This window comes from Poecilia formosa, unplaced genomic scaffold, assembly GCF_000485575.1.
Source record: "Poecilia formosa unplaced genomic scaffold, Poecilia_formosa-5.1.2 Scaffold10, whole genome shotgun sequence".
NCBI lineage: Eukaryota > Metazoa > Chordata > Actinopteri > Cyprinodontiformes > Poeciliidae > Poecilia > Poecilia formosa.
Genome location: NW_006799949.1, coordinates 4,674,050 through 4,702,002, shown reverse-complemented (window position 1 = coordinate 4,702,002; position 27,953 = coordinate 4,674,050). Strand labels below are relative to the sequence as shown.

The following is a 27,953-nucleotide window of genomic DNA, read 5'->3' as shown; positions in this document are numbered from 1 at the left end:
ACGATTATTCTTACCTCTGATTAATACAGTGAGTATTACTACACATCATTCTAATATATTTTCTAGGGCTGCACAATTTTAGGAAACATTACATTTCCTAAAATTCTCAGTGTTCAATATATTAATATTGAATACTGAGATGACAGTATTGACTTTGATTAATCCACATTTTTCTCAGTACTTTCTTTATTGTGTCTCATTGGAGTCTCCCTCTGATGAGGCACAACTTTCTGATCTAGGCCATGAAGATCTGTCTTAGATGTGTGAATAAAGGACAGTGAAAACTTACCTCAGTTTTAAGAAATATTACTATGAAGCACAGTGTAAAGTAGTGATACTTGAACCTCTGTGTAACACAAAATATTGCACCAAAGTGCTGCTTTGTGATTGTTTGTAGTGATGTTGAACTGAATTGATATTGCAGTGACGATCAGTCAAAAATATTGAGAAACTGTTTTTATTCTATAAAATGTATTTGTTGTCATTTGATTTGATTAATCGACTTCAGCAAAAATGTACAATTACTCACTAAATAAAATTTTATTTTTTGTGCTTTCTGCACAGTTTATTATACCGTTTTGCTGTTTATAGTACTCTATAAGACGTAACAAGCTGATATTTGTCAGGCTAACTGCTTTTAACATCATCACTGTTACCTTAAAATGAGCGATGAGTCATTTGTCTTGAGTTTGTGTTTTTCACACATGAAATTTTTCAAAATAGCTGAAGTTGTCATTATTCTGCTATATTCTGAGAATGCGTTCTTTTTTCAGTATGCTTCATTCTGATCCGTTTCCTATGCCTTAGTTTTACTTTTACTTCCTGTCTTTTGCTCAAACTATTTACCCTCTCATTGTTAGTCCTCACTTCCATCAGTTTTTACAAACTACCATTAATCCATTTTTCCATCTCATATAGCCATCCTCATGTTCTAAAAAAATGAATATATGAATATTGACTATTGATTGTGGCTAATAGAAATGTTCATCTGATTTGTAAGAAAATGGCTGACTTCTAAATGTTTTTTAAAACTATGGAAAGTTAAAAGCATCACTTCAGACGAAACGGTGCGTGGACGTGATAGTGTATTTCATTACCCTGTGGGTTGATAGCTCCCACACTCGTTCCTCCTCTTAGGCAGAAGGAGCCTCAAAAACAGAGTTGGTTACTGTTTACAGGTAATTTTAGGTCCACAATCAATTCTAAACAACACTCTTTCTACTGCTCATACTTTTATTCATATAATAATTTATTTATTCTTGCATTTATTTATTTATTTATTTATTTATTTATTTATTTATTTATTTATTTATGGTGTAACCTGACATCACTCTCCATGACACTTAATGTATCAAGTATCCAGGTGATGGGGTTTATGTTGCTTCTGTGACTAAAATGTTTTTTTTTTCTATGTATATCTATATAAAGAGTGAGTTTTTTCTTATAGTTACATCTTAAAGATGTTGCATTAATACATCTTAAATTTGTATTAATGCAACATATATTCTATTAATGCAACATATTGCATTTGTATGTTGCATACACAAGCCCTAAAGACTTGGGCATACAGCTGGGCATACAGTTCAGACAGAGAGGATCCTGTATTTGTACATCCTGCACATTCAGCGCAAAATGAGGCGGTGCGATGTTTCCTTTAGCCTTTTGATTGTGGGTCTGATGACCGCTTTCAAGATGTAACACAGCAAGGAGATAAAACGAGGCCCCTCGGAGAGGGACAGCTTTTGTTAAGATGACATGTGTAATAGGTGTGACACAAGTTGTCATGCAGAAAGAGCACGCAGTTACAATTTTCCTTTTGCTTTGATGCGATTTTTACACAACTGTTCAAGATATCTTGCAAAGTCGCTCTTCAGTTAAAAAAAATATATATATATATATTTCATCGGAAGTGCTCTTTTGCTTTTTCCTCATAATTCAATGATGCCCGTGCAAATATATTTAATCTATAGTTTAGTTTTAGTGAATATTTATAATGTTACATTTCTATAGAATAGGACAATAAATAGTAACAATTGGTGATGAATATTTGTCTGAACATTTTATTGCAGCTTCCTTGCAAACAAACCAGCATTTGTTGTTCTTTTAAATCCAGAAGAACAGAAAGGGGTGGAGAAAAGCAACACAAAGAGCTGACTCTTCACAAAGAAGCCTTTCTGTGTGCTGTGTGGCAGGAGCACACTGCATGAGCTAAGCATTAATAGCCGCTGCGCGCTTGACTTTGCTATGACGGCCTTTTGGCTCCCTCTCTTGGTCAAATATTTGCATTGCATTAGTGGGCTTTGACACCGCTAAAGCTCTTGTGGGTAAAGGAAAAAGAAAAGATGGATAATTTTGCAGTAATGTGGAGTCAGTGAGGTTGAAATTGTGATTTACTTCGATTTTTTTTTTCATTTCTTTTTTCAACCAGCTGCATACGAGCTGCATAATGAAACCCAACAAACAGAAAATGCATAACAAACATCCTTCAGCGTAATTCACGAGGGTAGAAACGTTAATTAGGACATGTTTTCATAATCTGGTTTATTCTGATTGTAGTTCAACAAATTTGAACTACGATCACTTCTTTTTATTTTTTTTTTGTCTATTAAAGTGCCTGAACTTCCAGTTATAATCTTCAGTTATAAAAATATTGTATGTTTCATACATAACTTAAAATTGGGTCTCTGTCTTCTTAAGAAACCCCTTCTCTTTCTGCCTTCATGATTGTAATATTGTGCTCCTCCATTATGCCATTTACAACCGTTCTAGGAGCGTTGAACTGAAAAGCGTTATGAGCTCAGTAGACTTGCAGTTTTCCAGGTGTTTCCTAATTGCTAGTCTGGAGGAGCGGAGTGGGGGAGTTGCAGGGGAGGGTTACTCTGTCAGATGGAAGCTTGGCTGAAGCCTACAGCTTCAAGGAGAAAGTTTGTGGAAATAGACGGGGCGCTTTGTGAGAGCAAGCGTTTAGGCGCTCCCGAATGGTTGCCATGGGAGATTAAAGGATTCCTCAGACATGCTGGAACGAATCAAAGCAAAGATCCAGGTGTGTTTTTGATGAGGGACTAATATCATAACATGATTTAAAACTCAATAAAGTTTTACATAATACCCCCTTTTAAAGGTGAGAATACGAAACAACAAAGTTTTTGGCTGTTTTTCTAATAATCAAAAATAACCATATCAAAATGCCATTATTCAGTGGTAGGTTGTTTTTCTTCTTTTATATGCAACGTTTCTATGTCAGATTTTCAGCTTTGTATAGAGACAGAGGTCTTATGGTAGGCAACGTTCCCTGCATCCTTCACAGAGAGCTTTTACATTACAACACTGGGAGATGAGGGGGGGTGGGGGGGCGGCAGAGTGTCAGCAGTACAGCCAGCCTCTCTTTATCACTCTGACTCTTTGTTGTTGCTCTCGCCCCCCGCTCTCTCTCTCTCCGCTGATCTCATTCTAGTCCGGATCAATGTCCTGTGCTTACCACAGGCAGACCAAGAGGCTGACAGTGAGGACTACTGAATGATCAAGCAATACAATTAGATTGTTTTCTCACTCTAATTTGTCTAGAGACTGTTGATAGAATCGATGCAGTTGCTTTGTAAGCTGTCTCGTGAGCACATCGTTTTAAGCTCACTGATCCTGTAGCGAAGGAAAGTGGATGTGTGGACTGTGAACATTGTTTGGTGGAAAAACACACTATTTAGTGTACTCTCACCACTAGAGGCTACTGTTGATCTCTTTATGAAATTCGAAGACGCACAATAGGACATTGCATGTTATTTGTGAGTTAAGTTGTTTTATAGTCATTGTTGTATTTCATTTACCACTTCCATGCACATTTCCAGACTATTTTTGCATTCTTTGTTCATGTTTAAAGTCAAAATGTCCTACAGGTCTTATGTAGTATCTTACTCATTTGCCATTTGAGCGTCAAAGAGACATTTACCAATTTGTGGACAAGGGCAGGTAGTTATAATGATTAATGGAAAGTTTTTACCACATAGTTTTTGTGTGGTTGGCTTGTGACACATGGAAAAAGAATTGGTCTCTTGGGACTACATGGCTTGTCGTTACTTGCATTGCTTGCCAGTGTGTTGCATCCTTATGAGATAAACAGAAATAATGACTTGGAAAAACGACTCTATAAATTTGCCACCATTACTTGTATGTATAAGTATACTTGAAGTATTTTAGAGTACTGAAATAAAATGCGGTTGACTTTTTTTTTCTTTCTTTATAAAGTCACATTAAAATTTCAGTTTCCAGGAATAAATGTAACTAGCTTGTAACTAAACCGACTGTGATAAGGGATAGAAAGAGTCTGCAGTTTGCACACTTTTATGGTAGTTTACATTATTATGAAGTCAACGCAGATGCCTTAACCGTGCAATAACAATATATTACAATACAAAACTATTCATGCCTCTTACATCTTGTCTTATTACTGGATGAGAAGAAGCAGTGCTGATATATTTGCATTATTGTTTTGGAATATTAAAAGACTTTATAAAACTATTTCTTGTTTTAGAAATTTACAATTATGCACTACTTTGTAATCGTCTGCCACATAGAATCATAGTAAAATGTAATGAGATTTTCCAATACAAAGTAGTGTCCATTGTCATTGGTTGTCATTGGTTGTTCAATGACTAAGTGTAAAAAAATAAAAAAAATCTAGGGGCATGAATACTTGTAAACAAATGTGCGTAGAAAAGCCATAGTAACTTTTTTTGTTGCATAAAAACTAAAAGCATAACTTCAACCTTTTTGAAACGTTTTATTTAGAGCTGTATGCCACTTTGTTTGGAGTTTGTTAAATTGAAAAATTATTGAAAAGTAATGTTTGAACAGAGATTGTTTTTGCAGAAAACCTTCAAAGCGGGTTGAGGTATTATGTATTATTTTCAAGCTTTGTACCATGTTATAATGTCATTTCCTCTTCAAAAACATATCCGGGTATGTTTTTGATGTGTGTGGCTTTGATTCTGTCATGCATGTTGGAGAAATCCTGCAGCAGCAGCAATTAGGAAACACCTGGTGTTGTCGAAAATGAAGAATCAGAACATGAAAGTAACAGAGCTAGTTCAACGTGTTGCTATCCTGAGAAGTGCAGTTCTAGAAAAAAAAACCCCCAAAAAAACATGACCTGAAGCTGAAATCCCCCCCCCCCAATTCTTGTCACTGAGTCCTTTTGCTGCTCAAATGAGCAATACTGGTAATTCGGACATAGCAAGACAACAATATCAGATTTCATTCCAAAAAGGTTTTGAGGACAACCGCCGAGTTGGGCGGCTGACTGATGCTAATTTCCTTGAGGTAACATCTCAATAAGCCACTGTGAAGAGACCATCTGTTTGAATCAAGTGACCTTGTAGCCACACGATTAAACCCAGCAGGCACTCGAAACAATGTGATGCTCAAAACAGCTTGCTTGAGTAGTCCATTAATATTTTCACCATGATTCCATGAAATCTGGATGATTCCAGCCGACACAGTACTGAATAATTGAATTTTCAGTATTGTTTGTGGAATTTCTGAGCTTCATGCCGCTCGTCTTTGATTGGTTAGATCACTCTAAACTTTGCACCTATAAACAATGTTTTTTCATCTCCTTCGCAGGCTCTCTGCCCCCTTGTCCTCCCCTTCCCTCCCTTTCCGCCCTGGCAGTTGTAAATAAGTCCAAGCCGTGCAGACCCCTGAGGAATCCTACTCCCCTCCGTGCCCTTTCCCACCGCTGCTACCCATGCCGAATCCCCTGCCCACTCAGACTCTTCTGCTTATGCCGCTGAAGCAGGCCAAGGAGATTCTCAGATGATCCATCGGGCTGTTCTGAACCACATCGTCCACGCAGCCGGGGACAGGCAAGAGTAACTACTGCGAGTGTGAGAGAGCCCTTGGAGGGGGTGCTGTGAGCACCTTGTGAGGCCCGCCCACCAAGCCTGGCAAAAAGCTTGGTTTACCGCTTCTCTCTTTTAGCCCCTGAGATGCCCTCCCCTCCTAATGATGGAGGTGAGTAAGAGAGGGTCATTCCTCTCAGGACTGACAGGGTCAGTGTATTAGTTGCTCACGCTGAATTTGTGCATGCAGTGTGACATACTTAAGTCTACCTCCACACACACATCCACACACACTGAAACTGTAATAATTTAAGGATTATGATGTATGGAACTACACCACGCAAGATGAATAATCCACTTACATTCTTCCCCCATAAACAAAACTCTCTAAATCCCCTGCAGGAACAAGAAAAATACATTAGAGTTCTGCTTCCCTCCCTGTTCTGGAGCACAAGCTGTGCTTGTATCTAGTTATGCTGTGTGTTATCTCCTCCAGAGGATCAAGGAGCGTCCCCCGTGAATGTCCCATCCTTGGGTCCCTACCGGAGCAGTGGGAAGAGGAAGGCGCACAGCAAAAAGAAGAAGAGCAGAATAACCGCCAATGTCTCTGGCACCAAATACGAAATAGGTATTCTACCTCAAAAGAAGTTCAGACTTCCTTGGTGTCATAATGACTGCACAAGTATGTGAAATTAAAAAAAGAAACATGCCAGTGGGGAATCTAACTACAGGTGCATCTCAATAAATTAGAATGTTATTGAAATGTTAATTTATCTCAGTGATTCAATTCAAAACTTGAAGCTCATATTATGTTAATGATGTGGTTAGCGTTTTGAGTGTACACTTTTTTCTACCACACTTTTCTTCCTTCCACTCAACTTTCCAATTGTTATACTTAGTCATAGCACTTGTTAAACAGCCACCTTCGTCAGCTATGATCTTTTGTGGATGTTGTTCCTCTTCCAAAATGACAGCAATTGTCTGCCAGACATCTCTCTAGCCAGCATAGCATACAATCTCTGTAATAGAAATGTTTTTATTGGTTTTGTGTAATATTCAAATTTTCAGAGAAATACATAATAATACATACAATATATGAAATGACACAAACATTGAAACTAACAGAGGCAATCAACTATCACTCTGTTTAAAGAATTTATCATCTGCAAGCTTTAATGTTCCAATGAAATTCATTAGTAAATTAACTTTTTGATTGTATTTTATCAAAAATAAAATATAATTATTTTACATAAATACATAAAAAAAGAGGATTTGCTGCTCTTCATAGCTTATAGGCATGACAATTGGTTAGATTAATCAGTTCTAACAGGATTATCCAAACTGTTTCCATCACTTCTTTTCACTACATTGGTTCAGAAAACAGGTGAGAAACAAAATTTACCTAAATAGACAAGTGAAAAGCCCTACAAACAAAGTCTCCCTTGAAAATTCTTCTATGTTTTCGTTTGTTTTGTAGAGTAATTTTCTGTTTACTGCAACTGCACTGAACTAAATTTTTATTGAATTTGAGGTTTGTTTTTCCTCATAAGAAAATCTAATGAGTAAGGGAGTTTAAGCCCGGTTCCTTCCCGTGGCTTAGTGAGTTCTGCAAAAACACCACAAATCCGACTCTAATGTTTCCTTAACAATAAAATCTGCCGAGGTGGATATGTTTTTGAGAGAGCTTGCTTTTCCTTGTCTCAAATTACACCCAAATAGTTGCAGTTGAGCTAAACAGCTCTCACGGAGACAGTTCAGCCATATGTGCTTTACATAAATCTTCTGTGGGGCAATTTAGCTTGGCGGTGAGTTGTTGTTCTTTTCAGTTTGAGATTAGCTAAAAGAGCACGGTAAGCACTCCTCTGAAGGTCAATATATTGTGTGGCAGCAGAGTTCTCAGGGGTGAACTACAACCGATGAAAGTAAGGAGTCAGCAGCAGCGAGTAGAAGTCTGAGGCAGTCGGCATCCTGTCGGTAGACGGGAGTCCAGCTGTGAGTCAGTCATCTAACTGTGACGGGACCCTCACAGTGGCCATTCTGAGGGTAGTTCAGGCCTATTTTGAGGGAAAATTAACACCGCAGGCCAGACGGATCGCTTGTTTTTGCTGTTTTTTTTTTGCCCCTCTTTTACCTTTTTTGAGAACCGATAATATCCCAGGTAAAGTTTTATGATGTGAGAAAATAGGATTTGGAATCTGCTTTGGGCCCATTCAGCAGGGAAATGCATGCTGAAGCACTTAAAGAGGCTGTTTTGTGAGAATTGCAAGAAAAGGATCAATTATTGCCCTGCCGTACTAGAGGACCATGCTGCTAACCGTAAGCATATGTCTGCTTTGATGTAAATCCTCCCTGTTCCAGTTAGCAAAACACTGTTAGTCTCTGCTGACATTAACAGATGGATGAAGTCACATTGGAAACATTTATTTCCCCATTCAAGTGCCATCACGCAACATTAGGCAAGCCTTCTCCAGGTTTGTAGACGCTTTCAAGAAATTAATTAATACTTTGTTTTGTTAGGGCATATGAATTTTTCATTAACTGCTGAATAATGAATACTTGTTGGATTAATGTCCAAGTGGGTTGCCACCTATCTCTCATGCTATACGGTTTCCGGTGGGATTTGAATGCATTACAGTCAATTAATTTATCTTTTTCAGGAGAGGCTTTACGATTAGCTGCTGTGCTACCATTTCATGAATAGTAAATATTGCTGTGAGCTTTTTGATCTATGACCTCCCAGATTCATCTCTTTACGAATGCACAACAACATTTAGGCCTAGCAAAATGTTTGAGTGAAATATTGATCTGTGACGCTTGGTTAGGTTCAGGATTTATGGGTCAGAGGGAGAGCATGTTTTATTTATTTATTTATTTATTTTTTTTGCATCTATAACTTTGAGCTGCCTCGCTCTTTAGAACATGGCTGGTCAGTTTTTAAGAGGTATTTTTAAAGATACAGTGACTTGCAGGGTTAAGTATATATAGTGTCCATAACCTTTAAGTTTTTTTTTTAATCCTTTTTATCCTTTTGTCAATTATCTTCAAACTGTAATTAATTATTTTTCAGATTTTGAAGTATAGACCAATAAAAAGTACTGCAAAGTAGTGTAGGGAAAGCGATGCATGGTTAAGGTGTAGTGTGCCTTTGTAGTCTAACCCAGCTGTAGTTGGTACCTTTTGTTACTTTCTCAAGGAATGGCTTTCTCCTTGGCATATATCTATAAAATTCATAGTTGTAGCCTTCACAATTAAATTTTTTTTCTTGACCGATTCTCCCACCTGAGTGGCGCATTTCTGCATTTGCTCCAGAATTACCACCTCTTAGCAGCTAAAATAATTTAGGCCTATGCTAACTTTATTTAGAATTAGATTAAATTTCATTTACATATCCATCAATTTCTGAAAGGGAATTGTTGCACTAGATCTTACTGAAGAGTTTTAGAGTAAAGAGTTGTGTATTGTTCTTCCTTATAGAAAATATGCACTTCTTTGTGTGATCTATTTTGTTGCAATAAACCCGACAAAATTTGAAAAAAGTTGAAGAGATATGAATGCTCCTGCAAGGCACTCAACATGTTTATTGTGGAGATTCTAGCTTCTTTGTGGTATTTTTTATTTTTTTATTTTTATTTTTTTTTAGAATAGATACTAATGTGTTTTTTTTTTATTTTTATGCAGTACGTATAGTCACCAGGGAGATGGACTTCATCAAAGCACGGGATGATGATGAGACTGCCAACCTCATCTGGAATGACTCAGCGGTGCAGCATGAGAAAATTGTTGAGCTCAGGAACTATCAGGTAGACACAACTGGCCAGTTTTTAAAAGTTTAAAGTAATGTTTGAAAAGATAATTTGTTTTCTTTGAATATACTTAGATGAGGCCCAGTGCATGTTTATGGATTAAGAGAATATTTGTAGTGCAATGTCCAAGAACAGAAAGCTGATTCATTCTCATCTCATGAAATGTTTTCAGTGTTGGAATGAAATGTTTTAGATACACTTTTTTTTATAGAGGTTGAGTGTTTAGCTGGCAGAAGAAGAATGAGTAAAAGGGTAGTTTCCAAAAAGAGAAAAATAAATATGTTTCCTAAAAGTTAGATTTAGGAACAGAATGGACGTAAGCAATGGAACAAACACGTTATTTTTTAAAATGAAATATAATTTTATTCTAAAAAAAACTAAAGATTGTTTCAGGTAACAAACTTTCAAACCATTCAAAAAAAAAACAGTTACAGTTGATTATTTTTATAGTAAATAGCTGAAAAAAAAAACCCTTCAGTTTGATAACTAGCAGCCCTGCTGGTTGTGTTTGTTTGCCAATTGTTGTCTGTCAGACAGTTTTATAAAATCTTTATTTATTTTGAAATTACATTCAGAACTAACAAAACTTGATATGACATATTAAATATAATAGCTAATTTCTAGTCCCAATCTTCTCGACACATCCCGTGGGCTGCAGGCGGCTTCGGAAATAAGTCTGTTCATCTCGGGGCAATTTGAATTACATTTTCTAAGTGTTGTAACAGTGCTGCATCACTTTCTTAATGGCTGTTAATCAGTGAGAACACAGCAGAAAACGTTGCACCGTGCGTCTGTGTTCAGATGTAGGCTGCAGGGTGCTCAGACCTCATTAACTAACAGCAGTCCCAAACACTTGCAACTGTCATAATGTCTGTCTGTTTCAATCAGGCTTTCTCTCATCACTTGTACCGCATCAATCACAATGTTTCAAACTCTGCTGCAAATTAGGCTTATTGGCAAAATATACAAACCAGCTGGTGTTTGCAATAAATGAATAAAACCACAGCAATTTAAATACCTGATCAGAACTAATCTTGCAAAATTCAGCACAAAATGTTCCTTTAATTACAACTGCTGCCACAAAATTATGCAACACCTTTGTTACAAGGACTTTTAGATTTACTGCAAACCTGATGCATTCAGCGAAAGTATCTTGGCCTTCTCCTCGTTGGCAAACATTTCGTTTTGATAAATATTCTTGGGTTTGTATGCTGGCACCACCTTTTTTTAAATCCCATTAAGGATTTACAGGCAACTGTAATGGCTATTCTAGTATTTCAAAGGACTTGAAACCAAGTCTTTGTGGAGTTTGAGATATCCTTTGAATCATTGTCCTGTTTGTAGTGCCAGGCCTTTTTCCCAGATGGTATGACATTTTCTCCCAGGATTTCCTGATATTTGATTGAAACCACATTGCCCTCCACACAGTGCAGTTTTCCATTGCTAGAGAAGGAATAGTAGCCCCTGAGCATTACTGAGCCACCACCATGCCTCACCATAGGCAGGGTGCTCTTTTTTTTTTTCTTTTACAAATGTTTCCTTTTATCCTCCCACCTGATACGCAGCTGTACAAACATCCAGTTTTGGTCCATTTATCTACAGAACAGAATCCCAAATCCTTTTTGGCTTCTTTATGTATTTCCAGGTGTATTGCACCAGGTGTGCTTGAAACCACACCCAATTCTTTTTAGGAGGTTGAATAATTTTGAGACCGCAGTAGTTATAAAGTATGATTTTTTTTGTTTGTTTGTTTGTGGAATTAAGATAATGTTAGTCATATTTAGCCAGTCAAACCATTCTTTTGTAACTTGCTCAATGCTAGCACATGAAAAACAAGAATAATGGTTCTTCATCCAACTACACACAGTGCTGCACATGTGACTATCTTAACAGTTTAAACCACATAAGTTGCTTCCTGAAATTTTAGGTTAGGTTTTGAGATCTTTAGTGCAGACACATGGAAAGATTATCTCATTCCTTCCATTCAAAAATAATTTTCTGGGGCAGTGAAGATTTTGGACATCATTAGCTGAGTTCTCTTGTTTTTTTCTTTCTGACTTTGGTACAGAATTTTATAACATAATCAGATGCCCATGAGTATCTCACCAGAAGCAGATAAAAGTCTTGACGAATCGCAGTTTGCGGAATGAGAAAAGTTCCATAGAGGAAAAAACAGCTATTGTCAAACCGTAGTAAATGGTTCACATGCTATCTTGTAAAACTTCGAACTGCAGGCACTTTGCTTTAGATGGTTAATTATGGATATTTATTAGTGTTTTGTCTGTGACTTAGTGCTGTAGGTATTCCATGTACTGTAGGTATTCCATGTAAAATGTGGGTTGGAGAACAGATTGAGGTAAGCAGAGGAACTAAATCGTGCAAATACAATGTGTAAAAACCCAAAAATCTTGGAGAGGTTCAAGCAAAATGTGTTTTATTGATTTTAAACATCAGTTTCTCTGGCCTTCTTATGCTAACCACATTTCACTTCACAGCACATGTTTCAAGTGGATCAAATATGTCAGCAGACCTTGGACCTGTCACTGCAGTCTAACACAAACAGTCTTGTATATAAAACCACTGCCAGTGCAATTAGATTTTCTGAAATGTCATTGAACTATGTGACGTTTGTTTTAAATTCATGGGAAAAAAGGTTTAATCAACAATCAAGTAAGTTGGACGAAATGGCAAAATACCATATTGTTTTTGGTGAGGTAATTTATAATGCCTTTCTAAATTATTCAAACCCCCTGAACTTTGTCACATTTTCTAACATTGCAGCCAAAAGCCTTAGTGTATTTTACTTTGATTTTAAGTAATAGATCAAAGGAAAGTACTCTATAAAATGGAAGGAGAATGATGCACAATTCTAAAATAGATGTATGTCTGGACTTCGGGCCAGTCTAACAATTTTTAGCTTTTGAAGTATGTATAGGGTTTCAATCCTGTTATAAGGTGAACCTTCTCCCCAGGCTCAAGTATTTTGCAGGCCTTTACCAGTTTTTGTTTAAGTATTTCCCAACATTTAGATTCATCCATCTTCCCATTAATTCTGACCAGATTCTCTGAGCTGTTGAGAAAAGCCTTCACAAAACATCTGCATTTATACTGAGATTACTTTGCACATAGATAGACTTTTCGTGCTAGTTAGGTGACTTCCAACTGGTTACAGTGGATTTTATTCTGAGGTATTTAACTGAAAAGGAATCAACACATAAGTACACCCGGATTTTATTTGTAAAACAATTTAGAAACTATTTCAGTTTACAGTTGCACTGATCCAGACCGCAATGCTTTGTACCGGTCAATCACATAAAGTCCGAATGAAATTCACAAAAAAAAAAAAAAAAAATGTGTTTGAAATTGTATGTATACACTTGCAAGATACTATATATTGTGACAAAGAGGTGAAGCTCTGCACTTATGAAGATGATTTTATCACAATGAATATAAAAGGAGTGGTAAATCCACCATAGAGATTCATTAAAAAAAGTTTAGCAAAACATAAAACATATCATATATATTTATCTACGAGGTGGAAGCTCCTAGATGCTACTCCTAAGACACAGTGTAGCAAGAGTAGGAAATAGCCAGTATGAAAAAATTCACAGAGATAGTGAGAGGCTACAGCAGAGGCCATACAGAGATGAAGAGATTGACAGGTAGACTGACAGCCTGTGCACAACAGGGGCTGCCCGGGCAGCTTTCAGATGTCACTAGTGATGTTGATAAGACGGGCCTTAACAACAATGGTTGCTCTCGGTTTTCTTGCTGGTCTGAGAGTGATTTTACCTCTGTCTGACCCCCGCATGTTGCTCGGTGAACTTGGCTGCCCTCCCATAGCTGTGAGCATTAGCTATCTGTCTTTCCAAGCACTTATTTGATTAGAGTGGCCACTAATGATCGATTAAATCACAACCTAGTCAGGAAGAGGATACCTTGTTAAAATAGGGGCACCAAGAGTTCAGGAAAGAAGATGGAATATTGTGAATGCTATTGATGCTTAGTGTGTTGCAATGTTGCTAATGTTTCACATTGAACAGATGCTTTGCCTTTTTTTTTTTTTTTTTTCCCCCCCCGTCTGCGTCTTCATGGAGCTGTGACTTTCATGAGATAAAATCTCAGAAGAAAAGTAAAATTCCCTCAACAATCGGTTTTGATTTGCGCTTACACGCCATGTAGTCTTGCAGCACTGGCATAATTGTGCAATCTCTTCCGAATCCCTAATTATGTCTGTCTCATTTGGATAATAATCACGCATTCCTTATACACTTTGTATTCTCGTTTTTTTTTTGTAAAATTGACATGACATTCTCATTGTAAAATTGTCCTCTTTTTCCGTTTTGGTGATGTATTTTGAGAGTTTGCTGTCAAATTTTCAGTTCATACGAGCCTAATTACCACCCCTGTTCAGGCTCATTTGGTCAAAGAATACAGAAAACTCTTGAGTTTTTTTTCCCCTTTACATCCACCCCCCTTTCGGCACATTCAAAGCAATTCATTCAACTGTCACCGCAGGAGCTTGCGATGCAGAACCAATTACCTTGGCCCCTCTGAGTTGAGATTGATCGTTTTTTTTTTCTCGCCTCTTCCCTCCCCAACCTTTAAAGTATTAAAAAAAAACATGGTAAACTAAATAAGGGTTGGGAAAGGTCTTAGCGTCACCTTTTTGTTTTGAGTCTGTAATTGGGCATAAATGTCAGAACATTGTAAGCTCACTTCAGGTTGCTGCCTTTAATGTGCTCATTTTTATGAAGGGGTGGGGGTGGAATTGAGTGGCTTAATGGCCCTAACAACATTATTATGTCTGCCTGTCCCTCTGCAGAGAATTAACCATTTCCCTGGCATGGGCGAAATCTGCCGGAAAGACTGCCTCGCAAGAAACATGTCCAAGTGAGTTTTTTTTTTTTTTTTTTTTCCTCTTTAATACGCGCATGTGATTGCTTTGGATCAGTTACAGAGAGACGACGCAAGCATTCAAAAGCCTGCTGGTATTATAAGAAGTTACAGCTGGGTACTTGTAGCACTTCACAATTCAAAGCAAATGGTCAGGTCTGCTTTGAAAGCACAACATTCGTCTTTTAATTTGACAAAAAAAGAAAAAAGAAAACAAAAGAAAATCCTAATAAGTGCCAGACTCAACTGCCAGATTATTTTAAAAGGATAAAGTTTTGCTTCTCAGAGGAAAGTACACTTGTTCACTAGCTCTTTTATTCTTGCAGAATGATCAGGTGCCAGCCACACGAGTACAACTTCACACCCAGAACCTGGATCTTCCCCGCTGAGTACACACAGTTCCAGAACTATGTCAAAGAGCTGCGCAGGAAACGCAAGCAGAAGACCTTTATTCTCAAACCTGCCAATGGAGCCATGGGTCATGGGTATGTCAGTGGCTATTGCAAGTGTTCCTGAGTAATCTATGCGCATTGACTCCAAGACTGACAGAGAGGGCAAGGGTAAAAGTGGAGAAGGGAAAGGGAAAGGGAGGAGGGAGTAAATTAGCAGCAGAGCAAATAGAGGACAAGCACAACAAAAACAAAGCAATAAGGGGTTTGTGACCCTGGCATGGGTGTCTATGGAAATGGAGGATGGCTGGTAACAGATTGAGTATTAGAGCTGAGAGGGTGTGGCGAATCTCATTGTGGGGCTTCATTGTCCTCGATGGTCACCGCTGCCATAAATCAGCGGTTATCACTGCCAGTGGGGGCCACACACAAATGCTCGTGGTCTCTGGCAGTTACTGTAGTTCCTTCCCCTCAAGGTCTCTGCATGTGATTATTGGATTCCTTTATGAGGCACCATCAGCAGAGGCCAGTCAGACTAGAAAATGGACAAAGATGGCTGCTGCAGGGGAACACATACTCTCAATAGCATCTCTTTATCAAAAGATGAGCTAAATGTCGTACCTGAATGCATATTTCATGCTTTCACTCCCATGGGGTAAGAAGCGAGCTCAAGTCGTGACGTCAAAGTTGTATTCTGGATTTTGGCATTCTGGGACAGAAAATCTGGACGTATTTATTTGTTTTTTTCCTCAGAATAGATTAACTAGTTAATGTAACAAGCTTCTCCAGTTGCACAGTTTTGATCAAGAGTGTGAAATAATCGAATAACTTGCAAGACAGTGTTATGTAATAGGCTTTTTTGGATATCTGAACTTTTCTACATTTTGTGTTGTTACAACCCTAAACTTCAACGGTAGCGCATAATTAACTAATTTTTTTTTGCTGCAAATTCTGTATTCGAATGAGACTTTGACATGACCGTTCTTACACATGAATATGCTTCAGTGGAGGTTTGTGGAGTGTCCTACTTCAGCTATCCTTCCACTTAGCAACTATGCACTGCTTTGTGTTGGTTTACCACATAAAACGCAAAAGGAATACATTAAAGTTTGCGGTTGCAACGAAGATAAAATGTGAGAAAGAAGGAGAACGAATTTGCAAGGCACTGTATATTGAAAATAATGATGAATTCTCTTGAAAATCACTCACTCCTTCATATGTCCTGGAAAGTGAACCGGTTACATCATCTCACCACAAGCATTGCCAATAAAATCTCAACATTATAAGGCTCAGTAAGCGTTTGATCTTTTCTTTAAGTGATGGGGACTTTGATATTGATCACAAAGCTCCCTCAATTTAAAAAGAATTAGAGGAGCAGGGTGAGAACCAGCTATCTGGGCTTTTGTAGGTGTTCCACTGACTGGGGAGAAATGAGCAGAGTCAAAACATCCATAGGTAAGTCAGGAAGTTTGCCAGAGAAAGGAATAATAGGACATTTCTATGTTCACAGAACTGGGTGTTTTTAATTACTCAAGAGTGGCTTTTTAATCTAAAAAAATGTTATTGGTCTAAAGAGCTTAAATTCTCTTTTTGATCTATTTTTATGTTTTTTTTAATAAATTCTAGTTTATTTATTCTTTAGGAAACCAATTATTCAACACTTAATAAAAAAAGATGTGAAGACTACAAACAAAACAAAAAAAAAAGCCAAAATAATGAGGAGCGGATTTAATATTTAGGTTCTGTAAATAATTTGGTTTCAGGAGATAAATTTTAAACTAAAAGAGCATGAATTTTAGCTTAAATATGAACCGCTTTAAAAATAAATTTTAGTTTTGAGCTCTCTTGAGAACCCCGGAATGGACTTAAATTGTGAAAAATGTATTAATCATTCTTTTTCACATTCTGTTCTTTGAAAACGTGATCCCTGAGACGAGTGTGCATGGAGAAATATCTTGGACTGACTTCATCACTGGCACCAATAGGTGGGGATATTGAAGTACAAATAGCTCTGTGTGCCTCACCTCTCCCTCTAGTTCTCTTTGAATTTGTCCTTTCTGGTATAATGTGGGCATTACTTATAACTCCATGCTTGCACTAAGCCCTTATTTATTAAAGAATAAAGGCTGAATTATTGCAATACATTAAGAATATGAAAGATGATGAGTTTAGCTCGACCACTCAGTGGCAGGCAGCTGGCAAAATTAGATTTTTCTCTTTTTTTTTTTTTTTTTTTCCCTGTGGTGTGACGCGGCAGGAAATTAAGTTATATCTACCCCCTGTAATTTATTTTTCTGTCGGCCAACTAAATGAAGTTATTGTTTATGTCTGAAGCCTAGCTTGTTATAAGGGGAAACAAAAATAAAAAGTGCGTGCAGAGCTTAAAAAGGCAAGCTCCCCTCCAGTGTCAAATTAAATAGGCAGGGGGAGAGTGGGCTGTGATTATCTGACACCCCAGCTCATCAATCATGCCGTCTTCTCCTCAGCTACTGCAGCTCCACTAACTAACGCTGTTAACCCTGTCCTCATCAGTCAGCCAGCTGTCAGCCAGCTAAGAGGGCCCCTCATATTGACGGTCAGGCCCATAACAACTTCCCCTCTGCTCTCTTTCATTCAAGTACTGTGATAAGCGGGTCAGTGAAGTGGTCATTTGTAGCGGAGCGGTTTCTTAGTTGGCAGGAGTAAGAACTGAACATGTATATGAAAGTACGTCTGCAAGCATGTAACGGTTCTTCCAACTCAGTGGATGAGGGCAAAATGAAAAACTTTTTTTCCATTTTGTTTCAAATGTTGGTTTTCATTCTGTTCTGTTGAAACTTCTAAATACAATCTGAACTTTTGCTTTCAGCTTCATGAATAAACTGAGTGGATAAATTAGTGGATATATTATGATATTTAGTGGGGGATACACTGATAAGAGCTTTGTGACGAATGTCTAATGTCAGTATTCTTGAGTTTCAAGCTGCTAATGCTGATTTTCTGAATTCCTATTTCTCTTTAAAAGTTCTAATCGACAACGCTGAGCAGTTTTTTTCTAGCCTTAATGCCATGAGTGTGGGTAATTACTAATTATGGGTGTGAGTGGGACTCACATTCTTGCAAGCTGTTTTGAACTCGCAACTAGGCCGAGCCAAACACTTCCTATGCACGTTTATTGACTTTTAATATTTTTACTTTGATGTTACCAGAGGTGTGGTACTGCTTCTGCTACCCCGTAGCTGGGACAGTATGGAGAGAGTGCTACCTTAACTTTGAGATTTCCGGAAGGTTGCCAACATTTTTTTAATCCATCAGTTTTCATGACAGGCAAATAGAAAGCTCTACAGATAGAACATAATAACTTTGCTGTCACACATTCAGGCTTTGTGGTATTTGGGAGTATCATGCTATCCCTCATACAGTTGTGACATTCACAAACAAACGTGTTGGGTTGGGAACACGAATGATGGGGACAGAATCAGAGTGTTTCAGGGTTTTTTTTTCCTGAGTTTTAGACAAGCAGACACAGCTTTTTCATTTGCTGCTCTATGGAGTAAGACATGGAACAGGCAAAAGATGCAGTGTGGACATCTGAGTTGTCCACATGATTGCATAGCACATAGAAGTCTAGGGGGCATTTGAACCTCAAACACTTCTCTGGATTAAAAACAGTAAAGCAAAGTTTAATATTTACCTTTACTGCAAATTATTCTAAATTCGACATTGTGGCTGACTTCTTGAAAAAATATAAATAAGAAACTGATGGTCTTTTGAACAGCTCTTTGAAAGGAAGGTATCCACAAAAATCAAGCTCCTGTCTTCCAGGAGCAGTATGTCCAATCTCTTGTCTTGCTCAGCTTGAATGAACTTTAATAGATTGTTGTTGTCAATACCAACCAACACTTCTTTAATTCCTCATCTGACTTGTAGACACATTGCTGATACTAAGAATGCTAACTTTGAGTTTCCTTCCTTCAGTAACAACTTCTTCACTGACAGATTTTGTTGTTGGCACAATCTGGCAGCACCAAGGTGCGTTTTGTTCACTGATCAGAACAAGATTGGATTTCTGAGTTTCTGACAGGGCACTCTAAAAATTCTTGGGTTCCCAAGCAGATTTCCCAGTGCATTTCCACAACATAGGCTACATATTTTCATAATACTTTATGTTCTGTCTGTAAAGCCAGAGCCATGTTGCTGCCACTATATTTCTGTTCCATAGTCTATAATTCAGGTCCACACATCTTGGACTAGTCTTAAGTTTTTGTGTGCCATGTTACTTCATGCATGTGTACAATGGAGCCGACCGGGCTCCTCATGCAAGCAATTTAGATTAAATCAGCCCTAACCATGAGTGATGGGTGATGTAGGTCAGCTGCATTGCTTGTACATAGTGGAAGATTGTTCAGAAAATGACCCCACACCCTCGCGTTGCACAAAAAAACAGTCTACTCACCGACACTAAAAGAAAAGCTGCACAGCCACATGGATGTCCACAAAATAACACAACTCATTCTTTATTCCAACTAGAAACGGCCTGCGTATTATAAGTCTTGAGTGCCAGTGACATGAGGCCAAAGCAAATGAATCAGAGTCGAGCTTGAAACGGAGTAGTGTCGGCTCCTATTAACCTGCGCTCAGGTTAAAGACCCAGCCAGAGCAGCTGACGTACTTGCTGTTCAGAAAGAGAGGAATTTGTCTTTGAAGAAAAATCACAATGTTCTCCAGATGCTTATGAGAATGGCTAAGATCAGCCATCATTCTTGCTGTAGCCCCTTTGTGTACATTTGATAGATCAGCAGTGAAGAAATACACTACAAACATTTTTGGCATGTCAATTTTCTTCAAAGAAACAAATAGTTTCCTGCTTCAAGTAGACTTGAGGCTTACTTTTTGTTCTTATTTACATTTCTTTACAAAGACTCAGTGACTGCGGGGTTTCACATGGACACAAGATCACACTCTTTCTCCTTAAGGCTTAAGGTCTTTATTGTGAGTTTTGGAATCATTCATTGCATGGTATGGACATATTTTAATATCCTCTCCCCATGATCACATCTGCCATGTGTATAATTTATGGTTATTATCCATTAACTGAACAGAAGACGCAGCAGGCCAAAGTTAATCTTGGGACATAAAGACAGAGAGTACCATGAGAATGGGCAGAGGGAGCAAGTCAGAAATATTTCCCTCAACGCTTTCAGACGGCTTTCAGATGAAATATTGTAATGAAACACCTAAAATCAGTATCTTGTTTGCCCCAATTTTCTGACTTCAGTATGAACAGAAGACAGTGCCAGTGTCATCAGTCTTGTTCATAGTCTCCACTATGCTTCCATCTATCATTTTTTTAATTATCTTCACCATGCCATCTTTTATTATGCCACCATAATTTGCCCCCTCAAGGATTAATAAAGCCTCTCTCGATCCAGGATCTCGCTTATCCGTAGCTGTGAGAAGCTGCCATCCCACGAGCACTTTATTGTTCAGGAGTACCTGGACAAGCCCTTCCTGATGGAGGGCTACAAATTTGACCTGCGCATCTACATCCTGGTTACTTCCTGTGACCCGCTCCGCATTTTCCTGTACAACGACGGTCTGGTTCGCATGGGCACCGAGAAGTACCACTCGCCCAACGACGCCAACCTGGTGAGTCACAGATTAGTGTGTCTCTGCTGCAGCCTTCATCTGTGTGGCAGTTTTCCAAGCTGCTGACACAGTACATAGATGTAGAAATAGATACACCCACACGCAGACATGTAGCTTTTAACTAATAACAGCTCAGTAATCCCTCTTTAAATACCAGAATTGATGTCTGCATCAGAGCTATAACAGTGATTGAATGTCGAAATTACATTCAGTTGCACTGACTGCTCTGTAACGTAATAGTAGAAAACATAATCTAAAAATAACCACCCATAAACACTCAGCGGAGTACAGATGCAGATAATTTAAGGTTAAAGTGGAGATTTTGCCCTACACAAGCAGACAGAATGTGCAGGCAGACTGTACACAGACAGCTGAGCAAAATTGTCCACATACCAGATGTTTGCTGTGATATCACACCAGTCATATTTGCCTGGAGGTTCTGCACCTGCTGAAGCACAGACTGTTGCAGACAGACTCTCACATGCGCACGCATTTTACTTGCTTGTTTCAAGCACACACTCACACTTGCATAGGCATCGCGAGCCTGTATTGTCTTAACGTATGACACATGATGGAGTGAGCAACGTCATGGAGATGGATGCTGAATTCCTCAGAGAGCCGTCTCCAGAGAGCCATCCAGGGCTGTGGTGGCCTGCAGGCATGGCGTCATGTCTTTGTAGAATAAGGACAAGGATGTGTTGTCTTTGAGTTTGACTGATGGTGTTTAAAGACGGGGGTACAACAACCGTTATGCGGTGGATAGCTGTTGTCATCCAATTCAAAGATGCACAGCCTATGACAAAATAGAGATTTCTCTGAATGCTTGTAATTTTGGCCCCCTGGGAATGCAATAAAAGTAGTTTGCTGTGATGTTTATTTTCCACACTATTATTATTAGACTTCCATATCCTTAGTATACGGCGTTTATTAATTTGTATGTTGGTAGGTGCTTTGATCTGATTCCTTTTAAACTTGTGGCTTGATCAAGAAGACATCCGATACACCAACCTACGTTTATGATATTTATTATACATGAAATGTTTCACAGATTTTCTGAAGTTTGAAGGTATTTGCTAAATTTAGACAGAAGTTTCTTGTTCAAATGTTTAAAAATGTGAAAAAACATTTATGACAGATCCATACTCTGGCAAATCAGTGTAGGTTTTGTTTTTGAGACATGAATGCATAGTGAATGAGAGAAGGAGACAAGAAATAAAAAGTTTAATTTCTTCAAGTGTCATTTTTATGTATTCATGCACAAAAATACACCTCGTCTGACCTAGCCACAGTCAATAGATATAGGGATAGAGACATAGGATGAAAATATTGTTTTGCAATTTACATCATTCCAATGTGGTTCACAAGATTCAGAAATGCACGTGGTTCCTGTCTCTCTAAGCTGTCTGCCCTGCCATAAATGAGATGACTTCTTCCTATATTTGCTTTGGTGCCTTTCTGTTTCCACAGACCCAGCTTTACATGCATCTGACAAACTACTCTGTGAACAAACACAATGAGAACTTTGAGCGATTTGAGGCAGTAGACAGAGGCAGCAAGAGGTCCATCAGCTGGTTCATCGAGTTCCTCCGCGTCAACAACTGTGACGTGTCAAAGTTCTGGGAAGACATCTCAGTAAGTGTGCCATCCACACAGATAGATACAAACATGTCTGGTTCTGTGTATCCAAACTGTCTTAGATGTTTACTTTCACTAAGGAAATAGAAAATTTGTTAAACAATCCAAAACACTCCGTGAATGCAAACTTCCTCATATTTAAGCTTTTACTGTACCTTGATATTTACACACAGATTGTAACAACACACAGGTGGGATAGCGAAGGTTTGATTCGATTCGCTATGACACTGATTCAGAGGGCGTGTTTAATTCTCACCAGAACTCAGAGGAAACATCATTCCTGTAGGGTGAGCTTTTCCTGTGAAGCTCAACTCACACACCTCAACTTTGCTTGCTTTCTTTCATCGTTGTCTTGCTATAATTCTTGAGTTTTTCTCTTCTTAAGCTCCATCTACCCCTGTCATGTGTTTATTGTTTGTTTTTCAATTTGTCTCTTACTTATTTCTTTTAGACCAACTCTTCAGGGTTCTGTTCATGTTTTTTAGTTCCTTTTTTTTTCTTTGACTCTTTGTCCACAGTTGTGTGGGTTGTGTTGTCCCTCAGTGCTTGTTTTGCCACTCTGCTTGTCATGCCAGGCTTGTATTGGAAATGAAATCCTTTTGGCTGATGCTCTCTTCTCAGGGCATACTTTCTTTTTTTTCTTCAGCTCTCGTCCTTCTCTTTATTGGCTTTTCACTTTCCTTTTGTTTACATTTTTGTGTTTGAGTTCTGGCTTAATGTTATGATTTTTATTCTTATCTCTTAACAGTCTTTCCGTTGTGTATTTTTGCACTTTCTTGTGACGCACACATTTCTTTCGTTTCTATTCTTTTCCCTATCCTCTTAGCAATTTTTCTTGTAGTAAAATCAGAGTAGGCTGATGAGACTCTTGGTTCCAGTGTTGAAATGAGAGATTTGTGGTTCTCTAGTCGACATATTGTCTGTGGGTGTTAAACACATTATGCATAGTTTTTTATGTGAACTACTGACTTATCTTTATATGTTGATGAGTTAATGTAGGACAGGTAAGCTGAGGTGCAGCCATTTGTAGCTGCTCTAAACCTGTGGACAGGTCCTGACTATTAATGGACTGCTAATAGTTTTTTTTTTAGCTTCTACACTCATTAAAATACCAGTTTCAATCATTTCCAACTTTTGTTATCGATTAGGGCCATGTTGTTTAAGAAGTGTATTTATGTATACTCTCAGCAGAGAGACATTAAAAAAAACTTGTGTATTAGTTAATAACTTCTTGTTTTATGACTAAATAATTTGAATTTTCAACTCTGTTCTGCAGATTCATACTATAAATACTCTGCTTTATGTGTGTTTGTTCCTTTTTTTTTTTTTTAATAAGGTATGCACTTAGGCATACAAATTATGCCTGGTCTGCAGCTTAAACACATTTTAAGACCAATCAAAACTTTTTAAAATAAAATTTGTTCATGGCTTACACAACATTTAAGGCAAAACTGTTCAAATAAAAACCATAACAGCAAGGCCACAGGGTTTATAATACAAGTCAGGAATTCATATTTTGACAGATAAAAGACAAAAAGCAAGATTGGAAAAACAAATTTGAATTGGCATGGAAAATCCATACAACGACTATGAACATGGACACACAGTAAATTAGTGGCAAACTCTGGTGCCACAGGATAAGGCAAGAGGTGATGTGGGCAAGGACAAAGAACAGACAAACACACAGAGCTGGTGCTGCGGACCTGGGGTACAGACATGTTAGTGGGAGCAGGTTATGGTCCTGAGTAGCCTGTGGGTAGACAGTAGATGGCTTGACATATAGGTGGAGGTGCATGAGAAACACACAGATTGAAAAAGGATCAGGAGGGGTGCAGCCTTATCAGGCCAGGGCCAGACCACCTTACCCCCCCCTTCTCTCCTGCACCCGGCAGTCAGACTGGACCGGGCAAAACTGCATGCCAGCAGCACTGCATGGCGCTTGCCTGGTAAAGAGAAGCTTTGTGCAAAGTGTTTATGTGTGTGTCAGACTGAGCATGTTTGCCACAGTGGTGTAGGCCAGTAGGTAGCAGCCAGCAAACATTCGGGCAAACACAGATGCACGCAGGTTGGACGCCACTAGAAACACAGATGGACCGGCACCAACAGTGGGGAATCTCTGTGTTTGAAGGGAATTCAAAAACAATCTGTGCCAGTAATAGTGTCTGATTATCAGCTGGTAATAAACAAGCAGTGAAGAAGAAAAATCTGACAATAAATAGCATTTCTGTGGTAATGACTGTCTCTTCAGTGGAAACTGTATGTTTGACTCCAGCTATTTTTTTTTTTTCATTTAGACTTTACTTATGAATTTGAATCTGTATTTTATGATTTCAGATAAAAACAGGTGGTCCTCCATTAGTGATTTTTCGAATAATTACTAAATAACTTTAAAAAAATTACTTAGATTGTTTTTTTTCTTTTCTTTTTTCTTTTTTTTTTTTTGCCCAATTTGGTAATTGTGTTTTGTTTTATCTTTTTTCTTTTTGTGTTCACTTCCTTCTAGGAGTTGGTGGTGAAAACACTGATAGTGGCTGAGCCCCATGTGCTGCACGCCTATCGCATGTGTCGCGCCGGGCAACCACCAGGGAGCGACAGTGTCTGCTTTGAGGTCCTGGGCTTTGACATCCTCCTGGACCGCAAACTCAAACCCTGGCTGCTGGAGGTACACATCTGAATAGATATGCGTTTCTTTGTGAGGATAAACAATTTGTTTCTAATCTTCCTCTTTGACTTTCACTTCCCGCTACTCTAAAATGCGCATTTTGTTTTTTTAGTTATTTATCAATATAATGTTTTTTTATTTTTTTTTATTATTATTATTTCAGGTCTTTTAAAATGTCTTTTATGAATGAATTATTTTCCTGTTTTCACAATTGAGTTTTTCTCCCGTTTTACTATCGGAGTGACAGCAGCTCTCCAGCTAAAGTGTAATGGCATGAAAAGGAGTGAACAAACACTGATACTGCTTACACACCATTTCCCCACACCAAACACCCACAGAGTATCGAGTATCTATTTATGATCCTTTAAACAGCCAGGAAATACTGATATAAACGTTAAGCAATGCGCATGATTACAAGGATTTATGCATTCAGACATACTCAAGCTCAATAACAAACAGATAACACATATCCAGAGTGTAGAAATATAGGTCAAGATCTCATGTTCACCACAACGAACCAGGGTTCTCATTTTTTCAACTACCTGCCTCTTAAGTGTCACTCATTCCAGATATAGATTGAAGTCCACTCCGGGATTTCTGTCTCACCTTTCTGATGTCAGCCAGTCAGTTAAAGAGTGACCTAAATCCTTTAACCCAAAGTGGCTACACTCACACCCCCTTTCCCACAAATTGGACCGAAAGATAGGAAATGCCGCGTGAATCGTAGTTTTGTTTTTCCTCCTCATTCCAAACAAAAAAAAAAAAAATAAAAGATTTTTCTTTTTGTCAAGCTGCAAGTTTGCAAGAAAGTGAAATATGTGAGCTGTTTTTTTTCAGTGATTGGTATTTCTTTTCTTTTTCTTTTTTTTTTAATTTTACCACAGAATCGAAATGTTAAAATTAGTTTTATTAATTTGCTTTCATAGAAAGGTTGCAACTTGAAATGAAAAGATGTACAAGTGAAACCTAGAAGATTGCACTGTCTTTGACTGCCGTGACTTTGTGGGCACATGTGTGTGTTCGTGTGTGCGTGCGTGTGTGTGTGTGTGTGTGTGTGTGTGTGTGTGTGTGTGTGTGTGTAAACAGCCGTGAATGCAGTTGTTCCACTCCAGCAGTAATGATCCCCCCTGTGCTACCAGCAGCTCTCTATAACGCTCATCAATTAACATCCCATGTACACACACACACACACACACACACACACACACACACACACACACACACACACACACACACACACACTACCCTGTTTCTCTTTCACGCAACATTTGCAGCGACAATCATTTATTTCCAAAATTCAGCTGATTAGTGGGGACATTTTGAAAGCATAGAGACGCTGTCTGCAATCCTTGCTCTATGTACTGTCAAGCCTGAAAATAGCTTTATTACTACTTTTTAACTTGTTAGTGTGTGTATTCCTGCAGGAGTGCAAAACGCAGGAAGCCCCAAAGGCTCGTTGCCACAACTGGTGTCCTATGGCAAGCCCCCAGGCCTAAATTACATTTTTCAGGACATTACTTTTGGCACCATTTTGGAGTAAACTAAATATATTTCACTGAATTTCACCATTTTACACCATTACATATTTATGGAAAAAAACAATTGTGAGAAATGTTTCAGAAAGTGAAGACCTCAGAGGTTTGTGTTGAGTTTGTGGACTTTCTTTATTGGTGTCACACTGAATTACGGGCGCCACGCCTCGCCGGGGCCTTACCCAGATCGGTGTTCCGACAATGTTCTCCCTTCCTCTTCAGGATGTCAAAGCCGGTTGTTGAACATGCAAACTTGCAGGCAGGAAATGAAAGTTCAACCTGTGTAGACTCAAAGTCGGTCAGATACCTGAAAGCTAGATGGTATCATGTATAGGAATCTGTCAGATGATATTAGTTGTGCCCTTGAATTTACGTTTTTGTCAGCCGCTTTCTGGGTGTGTCTTGGAGGATGAGGGGGGAGAAGAAACATTCCTTTGTATTACCAATTATATTTTGATCAATTGCCAACTTTTTGTTGTTTTATTTATTTATTTTTTAAATAATAAGATGTATTTTAATTAGAGCCACTATAAATAGATATTAAATTGAAAGACAAGTTTGCTGTAGCCTCTGCTCTCTGAAAGCGAAAAAATAGCTCAAAATCACTTACTGCAAGTAAAATCCTAAGGAATACAGACATAATAGAGAAAACAATCCATAGAGCCGCATGCACCTGCTAAATAGCTTGTCACAGGGGTGAGAACATAGAAGACAAGAGCGATGCCTCTCAAACCAAGGGGAGGCATCAAACAGACGCATTGTGCTCGAAGCAAGTATCGAAAGGGGAGAAGAGAAGGGGCAAAAAAAAGGAGACACAAGCTTTTGTGTGATCCTTATCTTAATTCAGCAGTCTCAACACGAGTTTTAGCTTCTATTGACATTCAAAACACCAGCGCTACACACGCAGACACACATAAACACACACACTTGCCCAAATGGCGTAACTCGAGACATTCACTTTCATTAAAACAGGTCCAGACAGCATCTGTGTCTCGTATCGGGAAGGCGTTTCATTGAGCCGTGATGGTCGCTACGCACACACACACACACACACACGCACGTGCGTGCACGCACACAGGCACATTCACCAGTGTACACAATCTGCTTGGATTGTAGTTTCTTTTGTCAAAACCAGGGTTTTTGCTCCGAGGGCTTCATTGAGTATGTCCTTTGTCTTCAGAAAAAAAGAAAGAAAGAAAAAAAAAAACAATAATCAATGCACAGTCTCTCATAAATTCTTAATATGTGTACCGATGCCTTAAAACTTGTGTGAGCGTCAAAGAGGAAGGCACATGACTTGAAATCTAGTACGAGCCTCAAGGATTGCATTTACACATGGACTAAAAAAAAGTAGAAGGATATTATCGTCAAGTCTTGCACTCCTACAGCCCCTTATCCAGGGTCCAAGTGCTATAAGCCAGCATGACAAATGGTGTCAACTTTGGTGAGTAAAATGGAAAAATGTTATCAATAGTTTGAAGGCGGGGGATGGGAGAGAGAGGATGAAGTAAATACAAACACAACATGTAAGCACTGACCAGTATGATTATTTTTTTGGTTGATAATGTTAACAG

At 38.5% G+C, this 27,953-nt stretch overlaps 1 protein-coding gene across 8 annotated transcripts in view; it reads left to right on the top strand.

Moving 5' to 3' along the window:
* Positions 1-27,953, top strand: part of ttll7 (tubulin tyrosine ligase-like family, member 7) — an 84,866-nt gene that overhangs the window by 1,507 nt on the left and 55,406 nt on the right. For 7 of the 8 annotated variants that reach the window (XR_001660227.1, XM_007542297.2, XM_016665789.1 and 4 more), the window contains exons 2-9: positions 5,617-6,006; positions 6,331-6,462; positions 9,513-9,634; positions 14,463-14,530; positions 14,860-15,018; positions 20,334-20,550; positions 22,018-22,182; positions 24,689-24,847. Coding sequence is in view for 7 of the 8 variants with exons in the window: in XM_007542297.2 (XP_007542359.1) it covers positions 5,982-6,006; positions 6,331-6,462; positions 9,513-9,634; positions 14,463-14,530; positions 14,860-15,018; positions 20,334-20,550; positions 22,018-22,182; positions 24,689-24,847 (1,047 nt within the window). In the remaining variant the exon portion in view is untranslated. Of the gene's footprint in view, positions 1-5,616; positions 6,007-6,330; positions 6,463-9,512; positions 9,635-14,462; positions 14,531-14,859; positions 15,019-16,785; positions 16,908-20,333; positions 20,551-22,017; positions 22,183-24,688; positions 24,848-27,953 lie in introns of those variants that run through there. The other variant, XM_016665798.1, reaches the window with a different exon arrangement.